The sequence below is a fragment of the Ranitomeya imitator genome, chromosome 4, assembly GCF_032444005.1.
Source record: "Ranitomeya imitator isolate aRanImi1 chromosome 4, aRanImi1.pri, whole genome shotgun sequence".
Classification (NCBI taxonomy): Eukaryota; Metazoa; Chordata; class Amphibia; order Anura; family Dendrobatidae; genus Ranitomeya; species Ranitomeya imitator.
Genome location: NC_091285.1, coordinates 5,225,430 through 5,238,007, shown reverse-complemented (window position 1 = coordinate 5,238,007; position 12,578 = coordinate 5,225,430). Strand labels below are relative to the sequence as shown.

The 12,578-nt window shown below is 47.1% G+C and overlaps 1 protein-coding gene across 5 annotated transcripts in view; it reads left to right on the top strand.

Moving 5' to 3' along the window:
- The window catches only part of SOX5 (SRY-box transcription factor 5), a 370,162-nt gene that overhangs the window by 56,456 nt on the left and 301,128 nt on the right, over nt 1-12,578 (top strand). For all 5 annotated transcript variants that reach the window (XM_069762812.1, XM_069762814.1, XM_069762813.1 and 2 more), the window contains one exon: nt 5,750-5,981. In XM_069762812.1, the coding sequence (XP_069618913.1) occupies nt 5,750-5,981 (232 nt within the window). The remainder of the gene's footprint in view (nt 1-5,749; nt 5,982-12,578) is intronic.

Here is a 12,578-nt window from a genome sequence, read left to right as displayed (position 1 = left end):
GTGTGTGGCCCCCGTGTGTGGCCCCCGTGTAGGATTGACACCACTAGTACATGTGCTGCTGCTCTCTGGTTCCCGGGGTGGGGGAGGGGAGCCTTGTCCCAGGAGCTGACACTCTGCTCTGTGTCAGGTTTACTCAGCTGGGCCTCTGCTCTTCTGGGAATCGCACCTCTGGCCGGGACACAGGGATCATCTCACCGAACTGACACATTCCTGCTGCTGAGGAGGTGTCAGATCTGCAGGGGGACAACTGCTGCTGCTGCACCTGCGCCCCGCGGGGTTGGGGGTCCGCAGGACTGTCCTCTGTCACCCCGTGCCGGCAGCGAGCCCGTCTACACTCATGGATCCGGGTCAGAACGCGCTCTGTTTAACCCCTTGTGTCCCCCGGAAGAGCCCCAGACACATGGGGGTCACATCGCGAGGTGTGCACGGGGGCCGATCGCCCCGCCATCCCCAGTCACCGTACTGTCCGACACCGAGGGCTTACATAGGACTGCTATACTACTATATGATCTGTAGTCAGAGAGTTATCACTCTGCTCTCTGTGGTGTTACATAGGACTGCAGGTGACATTTACTACATTATCTGTACTCAGGGAGTGATCACTGTGTTATCTGTGGTGTTACATAGGACTGCAGGTGACATTTACTACATTATCTGTACTCAGGGAGTGATCACTGTGTTATCTGTGGTGTTACATAGGACTGCAGGTGACATTTACTACATTATCTGTACTCAGGGAGTGATCACTGTGTTATCTGTGGTGTTACATAGGACTGCAGGTGACATTTACTACATTATCTGTACTCAGGGAGTGATCACTGTGTGATCTGTGGTGTTACATAGGACTGCAGGTGACATTTACTACATTATCTGTACTCGGGGAGTGATCACTGTGTTATCTGTGGTGTTACATAGGACTGCAGGTGACATCTACTACATTATCTGTACTCAGAGAGCCATCACTGTGTTATCTGTGGTGTTACATAGGACTGCAGGTGACATCTACTACATTATCTGTACTCAGAGAGCCATCACTGTGTTATCTGTGGTGTTACATAGGACTGCAGGTGACATCTACTACATTATCTGTACCCAGGGAAGTACCACTGTGTTATCTGTGGTGTTACATAGGACTGCAGGTGACCTCTACTACATTATCTGTACTCAGAGAGATATCACTGTGTTATCTGTGGTGTTACATAGGACTGCAGGTGACATCTACTACACTATCTGTACTCAGGGAAGTACCACTGTGTTATCTGTGGTGTTACATAGGACTGCAGGTGACATCTACTACATTATCTGTACTCAGAGAGTTATCACTGTGTTATCTGTGGTGTTACATAGGACTGCAGGTGACATCTACTACATTATCTGTACTCAGAGAGTTATCACTGTGTTATCTGTGGTGTTACATAGGACTGCAGGTGACATCTACTACATTATCTGTACTCAGAGAGATATCACTGTGTTATCTGTGGTGTTACATAGGACTGCAGGTGACATCTACTACATTATCTGTACTCAGAGAGATATCACTGTGTTATCTGTGGTGTTACATAGGACTGCAGGTGACATCTACTACATTATCTGTACTCAGAGAGATATCACTGTGTTATCTGTGGTGTTACATAGGACTGCAGGTGACATCTACTACATTATCTGTACTCTGTTATCACTGTGTTATCTGTTGTGTTACATAGGACTGCAGGTGACATTTACTACATTATCTGTACTCAGGGAGTGATCACTGTGTTATCTGTGGTGTTACATAGGACTGCAGGTGACATTTACTACATTATCTGTACTCAGGGAGTGATCACTGTGTGATCTGTGGTGTTACATAGGACTGCAGGTGACATTTACTACATTATCTGTACTCAGGGAGTGATCACTGTGTTATCTGTGGTGTTACATAGGACTGCAGGTGACATCTACTACATTATCTGTACCCAGGGAAGTACCACTGTGTTATCTGTGGTGTTACATAGGACTGCAGGTGACCTCTACTACATTATCTGTACTCAGAGAGTTATCACTGTGTTATCTGTGGTGTTACATAGGACTGCAGGTGACATCTACTACATTATCTGTACTCAGAGAGTTATCACTGTGTTATCTGTGGTGTTACATAGGACTGCAGGTGACATCTACTACATTATCTGTACTCAGAGAGTTATCACTGTGTTATCTGTGGTGTTACATAGGACTGCAGGTGACATCTACTACATTATCTGTACTCAGAGAGATATCACTGTGTTATCTGTGGTGTTACATAGGACTGCAGGTGACATCTACTACATTATCTGTACTCAGAGAGATATCACTGTGTTATCTGTTGTGTTACATAGGACTGCAGGTGACATCTACTACATTATCTGTACTCAGAGAGATATCACTGTGTTATCTGTGGTGTTACATAGGACTGCATGTGATATCTACTACATTATCTGTACTCAGAGAGATATCACTGTGTTATCTGTTGTGTTACATAGGACTGCAGGTGACATCTACTACATTATCTGTACTCAGAGAGATATCACTGTGTTATCTGTGGTGTTACATAGGACTGCATGTGATATCTACTACATTATCTGTACTCAGAGAGTTATCACTGTGTTATCTGTGGTGTTACATAGGACTGCATGTGACATTACTACATTATCTGTACTCAGAGAGATATCACTGTGTTATCTGTGGTGTTACATAGGACTGCATGTGACATTACTACATTATCTGTACTCAGAGAGATATCACTGTGTTATCTGTGGTGTTACATAGGACTGCATGTGACATTACTACATTATCTGTACTCAGAGAGATATCACTGTGTTATCTGTGGTGTTACATAGGACTGCAGGTGACATCTACTACATTATCTGTACTCAGAGAGATATCACTGTGTTATCTGTGGTGTTACATAGGACTGCAGGTGACATCTACTACATTATCTGTACTCCGTTATCACTGTGTTATCTGTTGTGTTACATAGGACTGCAGGTGACATTTACTGCATTAGACCGGTTTCACATTAGCGTAGGCCTGCGCACTTCTTTCCTTAAGATCCGCATAGATCCGCATGCGTCCTGCGTACCTATATTTAGCCTTGTGTACGCAGGGACATGCGTTGTATGCGGATGCGTCCCCGTGCGTCGTTTTGACGTGCCCGCCAGATCTTTAGAAGGACTCCGGCCTCCGCTGCGTGCAGAAACCTAATGTGAATGCGGCCTCATCTGTATAAATCTTGATACGTTTGTGTAAATATTTCTGAGACCTGATATCAGTGTTTTCCACACAGAACGGTTCTGATGGTTACGTGGGAGTTCTGCTGTCAGCTCCTGTGCCAGTCTCTTTGCCTCCTTTACATGGGGCTTCTGTTGGCCTCCGTGTCTGCGGAGGTCGCCTCTGGGGCTGTGATCATTGTTTTTCAGCCTCCGAGCAGTCGGCGGAGTCCAGAGAAGCAGGTGTTACATTGTAACACATTGAAACAAACTTATCGGTTCTGTACCCTGCCCTGCACTGGGAGTGTGAAGAATGTTTCCAGTCCCTGACAGTCAGCAGAGGTTTTGCTTGGAACTGGGGAAGAATTAAAATGTTCTTCTCTCCAGTCCGGCCGGTTCAGTGGGGTAAGATGCTCACATCTATTAATGAGTTTTCTGCGTCACTCCACCACACTGCAGTTACTCCGGCCTCGGGATGCCACACACTTCTGTCCTCGGGATGCCGCTCACTTCTGTCCTCGGGATGCCGCTCACTTCTGTCCTCGGGATGCCGCTCACTTCTGTCCTCGGGATGCCGCTCACTTCTGTCCTCGAGATGCCGCTCACTTCTGTCCTCGGGATGCCGCTCACTTGTGCCTCGGGATGCCGCTCACTTGTGCCTCGGGATGACGCTCACTTCTGTCCTCGAGATGCCGCTCACTTCTGTCCTCGGGTTGCCGCGCATTTGTGCCTCGGGTTGCCGCAACTTGTGCCTCGGGATGCCGCGCACTTGTGCCTCGGGATGCCGCGCACTTGTGCCTCGGGATGCCGCGCACTTCTGTCCTCGGGATGCCGCTCACTTCTGTCCTCGGGATGCCGCTCACTTCTGTCCTCGAGATGCCGCACACTTCTGTCCTCGGGATGCCGCTCACTTCTGTCCTCGGGATGCCGCTCACTTCTGTCCTCGGGATGCCGCTCACTTCTGTCCTCCAGATGCCGCTCACTTCTGTCCTCGGGATGCCGCTCACTTCTGTCCTCAAGATGCCGCTTACTTCTGTCCTCGGGATGCCGCACACTTCTGTCCTCGGGATGCCGCACACTTCTGTCCTCGGGATGCCGCGCCCTTGGGCCTCGGGATGCCGCTCACTTCTGTCCTCGGGAAGCCGCGCACTTGGGCCTCGGGATGCCGCTCACTTCTGTCCTCGGGATGCCGCACACTTCTGTCCTCGGGATGCCGCTCACTTCTGTCCTCGGGATGCCGCTCACTTCTGTCCTCAAGATGCCGCTTACTTCTGTCCTCGGGATGCCGCTCACTTCTGTCCTCGGGATGCCGCACACTTCTGTCCTCGGGATGCCGCTCACTTCTGTCCTCGGGATGCCGCTCACTTCTGTCCTCGGGATGCCGCTCACTTCTGTCCTCGGGATGCCGCTCACTTCTGTCCTCGGGATGCCGCTCCCTTCTGTCCTCGAGATGCCGCTCACTTCTGTCCTCGGGATGCCGCGCACTTGGGCCTCGGGATGCCGCTCACTTGTGCCTCGGGATGCCGCTCACTTGTGCCTCGGGATGCCGCGCACTTGTGCCTCGGGTTGCCGCGCACTTGTGCCTCGGGTTGCCGCAACTTGTGCCTCGGGATGCCGCGCACTTGTGCCTCGGGATGCCGCGCACTTGTGCCTCGGGATGCCGCGCACTTGTGCCTCGGGATGCCGCGCACTTGGGCCTCGGGATGCCACGCCCTTGGGCCTCGGGATGCCGCGCACTTGCGCCTCGGGATGCCGCGCACTTGCGCCTCGGGATGCTGCGCACGTGTGCCGTCTGTGTTGCCACTTTCAGGGTGCAAACTGTGATGAATTTAGATGTGTTTTTTTGAGGTGAAAAATTGAGAAAAGTTGCCAAAAAGTTTAGGAAAGCTGCGAGTTGTGACATTTTGTGGAGTTTTATGGCAAACAGTCATTGATAAACTGGGGACAAAGTCTATTAAAAAGTTGTAAAACTTTTCTGAATAGAATAAACCCTTTTTCTCCATGATTGTTGGGATTGACAGCAGGTTTGTGATCAGTTCTTAGATGATGCCGGGGGCCCATTGCTGCAGCCATCGCTGTGGCCGCGTTGCCTGTGACTCGGACCCCACTAGATTACTCTCCAGATCGGATCTAATTAGTAAATGAACTTTGCAGATGGATGTTTTCTGTTTTTCGCCCGCGTCCCAGCGTTCGGCGGGGCCAGATTTGGCGGCACTGTACGTGAATGGCGTTTCCTCCCCGGGGGCGGCCTCCAGTGGATAATGTTTTATAGGTGAAATTTCTCATTTCAGAAGCCAAGAAGAATGCGCTATTAGTTGATTATTCTCATAACAAACACGCCGTGTTCTGTCGCTACCTGCCTGGTCATTGTTCCTCGCCGCGTTCGCTTTGCAGTGGTATTTGGACGGATTCCTGCTCGCTTTAAGCACAAAAAGCCATTTCTGTTACAATGGACCCTAACAACACAATGACGGCATTAAGGATTTATGTGGAGGATTCATTATTTTCTCCTCTTTTGTTCCTTCCAGGATGTCTTCCAAGCGACCAGCCTCTCCGTATGGGGAAGCAGATGGAGAGGTAGCCATGGTGACAAGCCGGCAGAAAATGGAAGACGAGGAGAGCGGAGGCCTGGCCGCCTTTCACCTTCCCCTGCACGCCGCCTTCCCCAATAAGACGCAGTCGGAGGAGTTTCAGGCAGTTTCACTTCTGACGCAAGATGCCTGCGACCACAGGAGTCCCCCGTACCAACACAACTCAATGGTAGGTGGCGCCACCAGTGCCGCTCTCGTCTTTCTGGTTACGGGAAAAAGTTGCAAAAAGTTTATTTTAAACTTTCCCCCTTTAATTTCCCCTCCCCCACCCCTCCTGCGAGCGGCCTGCCACCGCACCTGACGAGGTTGTTTTAGTACATATTTGCATTCCCCCTGAAATATCATTGTCTCCAGTCTCCTACATGCTGCTCCTCTGTTACTCTTCCTGGAAGTTCAGCTGGGCTGTGAGATGAAGGCGTTTTCCTGTGCATTCTGGTGTTATACTCTAGGACAGTCTGTTATTACTGATACTAAATAACAGTTATAATCATCTATAAGGAACAAGAATCGTTCTTAAAGGGCCAGCGTCCGTCACTGTGTCTCAGCAAACCTTCTGCTGCTTTCTAATAGGCTTTGTATCTCTGTCCCTTACAATTCTCTGCTTGCTGTCAGTCTGTGGGAATATTCATTATTTGCACCTTATCTGATGGGATGTTACAAAGTGTCACATCAGTGGTCGTCCCTCTACTGTCCTAGGGTCCAGTCATTGCCTACACTGACACACTGTAACAAGTCCTGCATCTGTATGAGAAGCACTTGCTATCTATAAGTTTTCCGCCTTTCTGGATTGACTGACAGCAAGCAGACGTCTTCAAAAAAGTAAAGAATAGAAAAAGAAAAGTGCAGCATGACATTGCTGAACCTTTCATTATGCAAGGAGTAGGCATTATTGACAGACTGGACACTGGCCCTTTAAAGAGCGGCACTGGCGCTGCAGAATCCAGGGAGGCCAGAGCGGCACTGGCGCTGCAGGATCCAGGGAGGCCAGAGCGGCACTGGCGCTGCAGAATCCAGGGAAGCCAGAGTGGCACTGACGCTGCAGGATCCAGGGAGGCCAGAGTGGCACTGGCGCTGCAGAATCCAGGGAGGCCAGAGTGGCACTGGCGCTGCAGAATCCAGGGAGGCCAGAGTGGCACTGGCACTGCAGAATCCAGGGAGGCCAGAGTGGCACTGGCGCTGCAGAATCCAGGGAGGCCAGAGTGGCACTGGCGCTGCAGAATCCAGGGAGGCCAGAGTGGCACTGGCACTGCAGAATCCAGGGAGGCCAGAGTGGCACTGGCGCTGCAGAATCCAGGGAGGCCAGAGTGGCACTGGCGCTGCAGAATCCAGGGAGGCCAGAGTGGCACTGGCGCTGCAGAATCCAGGGAGGCCAGAGTGGCACTGACGCTGCAGAATCCAGGGAAGCCAGAGCGGCACTGGCGCTGCAGGATCCAGGGAGGCCAGAGTGGCACTGGCGCTGCAGAATCCAGGGAGGCCAGAGCGGCACTGGCGCTGCAGGATCCAGGGAGGCCAGAGTGGCACTGGCGCTGCAGAATCCAGGGAGGCCAGAGCGGCACTGGCGCTGCAGAATCCAGGGAGGCCAGAGTGGCACTGACGCTGCAGGATCCAGGGAGGCCAGAGTGGCACTGGCGCTGCAGAATCCAGGGAGGCCAGAGTGGCACTGCAGAATCCAGGGAGGCCAGAGTGGCACTGGCACTGCAGAATCCAGGGAGGCCAGAGTGGCACTGGCACTGCAGAATCCAGGGAGGCCAGAGTGGCACTGGTGCTGCAGAATCCAGGGAGGCCAGAGTGGCACTGGCGCTGCAGAATCCAGGGAGGCCAGAGTGGCACTGACGCTGCAGAATCCAGGGAGGCCAGAGTGGCACTGACGCTGCAGAATCCAGGGAAGCCAGAGCGGCACTGGCGCTGCAGGATCCAGGGAGGCCAGAGTGGCACTGGCGCTGCAGGATCCAGGGAGGCCAGAGTGGCACTGGCGCTGCAGGATCCAGGGAGGCCAGAGTGGCACTGGCGCTGCAGGATCCAGGGAGGCCAGAGTGGCACTGGCGCTGCAGGATCCAGGGAGGCCAGAGTGGCACTGGCGCTGCAGGATCCAGGGAGGCCAGAGTGGCACTGGCGCTGCAGATTCAGGGAGGCCAGAGTGGCACTGGCGCTGCAGATTCAGGGAGGCCAGAGCGGCACTGGCGCTGCAGAATCCAGGGAGGCCAGAGTGGCACTGGCGCTGCAGAATCCAGCGAGACTAGAGTGGCACTGGCGCTGCAGAATCCAGGGAGGCCAGAGTGGCACTGGCGCTGCAGAATCCAGGGAGGCCAGAGTGGCACTGGTGCTGCAGAATCCGGCGAGGCCAGAGTGGCACTGGCGCTGCAGAATCCAGGGAGGCCAGAGTGGCACTGGCGCTGCAGAATCCAGGGAGGCCAGAGTGGCACTGGCGCTGCAGAATCCAGGGAGGCCAGAGTGGCACTGGCGCTGCAGAATCCAGGGAGGCCAGAGTGGCACTGGCGCTGCAGAATCCAGGGAGGCCAGAGTGGCACTGGCGCTGCAGAATCCAGGGAGGCCAGAGTGGCACTGACGCTGCAGAATCCAGCGAGACTAGAGTGGCACTGGCGCTGCAGAATCCGGGGAGGCCAGAGCGGCACTGGCGCTGCAGAATCCGGCGAGACCAGAATGGCACTGGCGCTGCAGAATCCGGCGAGACCAGAGCGGCACTGGTGCTGCAGAATCCGGCGAGACCAGAGTGGCACTGGCGCTGCAGAATATGGCGAGACCAGAGCGGCATTGGCGCTGCAGAATATGGCGAGGTCAGAGCGGCATCCGTGCCACAGTCCTTCTCATCCCATCATAGTCACCGCGGATTTCCTTGCCTCGTAACTTTCGCCGCCGTTTCCTCGTGCATTAACGGATTGAATGATATTAAATAAAACCATTAACTTAATTCAGTCTTAAGGCGCTGCTCGTTAATTGAGATTAAACCTGGAGCCACCGGCGACTTCTGTGCCGACTTGTGTGAAGAAGCCATTGTTGTGGGGTGAAAGCGGCGGCCTCTTCTGTGCACACGTAAAATGTGATTACTTGTCGGAGCCGCTCTCTCCGTTCTCCAGTGTGGCGAATAGATTTGCAGGGATTGTGTTAATGCGAGCTTACATGCCATATGTGCAGTGTGCGGCATAAATCCCTACATGGGATTTCACACATTTTATCTTCAAACTCGTGTTTCCGAGAGAGATAGGCACGCTCGTTTACCGACCTCCGCGGATGATGAGGACGCCGCCGCTGCAGAGCTTGGACTTCCTTAGCCTGTTACACTGTGTCAGGATGTCATATCATACTCCTCCAGCACAATGCCACATGAAAGCCCCGAAATAATCCCGGGATTTCAGCTGATCTGAACGGATCCTGGACGATGAGAAAACCAACTGCTCAGATATTAGCCTGTCAGCGCCGATCTGCATCAAGACACTCGCTGTATAGCTGTCATAGCGATTACCGCAAAAGTCATAGGTTTATCAAGGGTAAGGGAGAAAGACTAATAACTTCCCCTACTGTGTACAGCATAGCAAGTAAAATACCGACACTATGTACAAGAATATAACTACTATAATACTGCCCCTATGTACAAGAATATAACTACTATAATACTGCCCTATGTACAAGAATATAACTACTATAATACTGCTCCTATGTACAAGAATATAACCACTATAATACTGCCCCCTATGTACAAGAATATAACTACTATAATACTGCCCCTATGTACAAGAATATAACTACTATAGTACTGCCCCTATGTACAAGAATATAACTGCTATAATACTGCTCCTATGTACAAGAATATAACTACTATAATACTGCCCCTATGTACAAGAATATAACTACTATAATACTGCTCCTATGTACAAGAATATAACTACTATAATACTGCTCCTATGTACAAGAATATAACTACTATAATACTGCCCCTATGTACAAGAATATAACTACTATAATACTGCCCCATGTACAAGAATATAACTACTATAGTACTGCCCCTATGTACAAGAATATAACTACTATAATACTGCTCCTATGTACAAGAATATAACTACTATAATACTGCCCCTATGTACAAGAATATAACTACTATAATACTGCTCCTATATACAAGAATATAACTACTATAATACTGCCCCTATGTACAAGAATATAACTACTATAATACTGCCCCCTATGTACAAGAATATAACTACTATAATACTGCCCCTATGTACAAGAATATAACTACTATAATACTGTTCCATATGTACAGGAATATAACTACTATAATACTGCTCCTATGTACAAGAATATAACTACTATAATACTGCCCCTATGTACAAGAATATAACTGCTATAATACTGCCCCTATGTACAAGAATATAACTACTATAATACTGCCCCTATGTACAAGAATATAACTACTATAATACTGCCCCTATGTACAAGAATATAACTACTATAATACTGCTCCTATGAATAAGAATATAACTACTATAATACTGCTCCTATGTACAAGAATATAACTACTATAATACTGCCCCCTATGTACAAGAATATAACTACTATAATACTGCTCCTATATACAAGAATATAACTACTATAATACTGCCCCTATATACAAGAATATAACTACTATAATACTGCCCCTATGTACAAGAATATAACTACTATAATACTGCCCCCTATGTACAAGAATATAACTACTATAATACTGCTCCTATGTACAAGAATATAACTACTATAATACTGCTCCTATGTACAAGAATATAACTACTATAATACTGCCCCTATGTACAAGAATATAACTACTATAATACTGCCCCCTATGTACAAGAATATAACTACTATAATACTGCCCCTATGTACAAGAATATAACTACTATAATACTGCCCCCTATGTACAAGAATATAACTACTATAATACTGCTCCTATGTACAAGAATATAACTGCTATAATACTGCCCCTATGTACAAGAATATAACTACTATAATACTGCCCCTATATACAAGAATATAACTACTATAATACTGCCCCTATGTACAAGAATATAACTACTATAATACTGCCCCTATGTACAAGAATATAACTACTATAATACTGCTCCTATGTACAAGAATATAACTACTATAATACTGCTCCTATGTACAAGAATATAACTACTATAATACTGCTCCTATATACAAGAATATAACTACTATAGTACTGCCCCTACGTACAAGAATATAACTACTATAATACTGCCCCCTATGTACAAGAATATAACTACTATAATACTGCCCCTATGTACAAGAATATAACTACTATAATACTGTTCCATATGTACAGGAATATAACTACTATAGTACTGCCCCTATGTACAAGAATATAACTGCTATAATACTGTCCCTATGTACAAGAATATAACTACTATAATACTGCCCCTATGTACAAGAATATAACTACTATAGTACTGCCCCTATGTACAAGAATATAACTGCTATAATACTGCTCCTATGTACAAGAATATAACTACTATAATACTGCCCCTATGTACAAGAATATAACTACTATAATACTGCTCCTATGTACAAGAATATAACTACTATAATACTACCCCTATGTACAAGAATATAACTACTATAATACTGCTCCTGTGTACAAGAATATAACTACTATAATACTGCTCCTGTGTACAAGAATATAACTACTATAATACTGCTCCTATGTACAAGAATATAACTACTATAATACTGCTCCTATGTACAGGAATATAACTACTATAATACTGCTCCTATGTACAAGAATATAACTACTATAATACTGCTCCTATGTACAAGAATATAACTACTATAATTCTGCCCCCTATGTACAAGAATATAACTACTATAATACTGTCCCTATGTACAAGAATATAACTACTATAATACTGCCCCATATGTACAAGAATATAACTACTATAATACTGCCCCTATGTACAAGAATATAACTACTATAATACTGCTCCTGTGTACAAGAATATAACTACTATAATGCTGCCCCTATGTACAAGAATATAATTACTATAATACTGCCCCCTATGTACAGGAATATAACTACTATAATTCTGCCCCCTATGTACAAGAATATAACTACTATAATACTGTCCCTATGTACAAGAATATAACTACTATAATACTGCCCCATATGTACAAGAATATAACTACTATAATACTGCCCCTATGTACAAGAATATAACTACTATAATACTGCTCCTGTGTACAAGAATATAACTACTATAATACTGCTCCTGTGTACAAGAATATAATTACTATAATACTGCCCCCTATGTACAGGAATATAACTACTATAATTCTGCCCCCTATGTACAAGAATATAACTACTATAATACTGTCCCTATGTACAAGAATATAACTACTATAATACTGCCCCTCTGTACAAGAATATAACTACTATAATACTGCCCCTATGTACAAGAATATAACTACTATAATACTGCTCCTATGTACAAGAATATAACTACTATAATACTGCCCCTCTGTACAAGAATATAACTACTATAATACTGCCCCTATGTACAAGAATATAAGTACTATAATACTGTCCCTATGTACAAGAATATAACTACTATAATACTGCCCCTCTGTACAAGAATATAACTACTATAATACTGCCCCTATGTACAAGAATATAACTACTATAATACTGTCCCTATGTACAAGAATATAACTACTATAATACTGCCCCTCTGTACAAGAATATAACTACTATAATACTGCC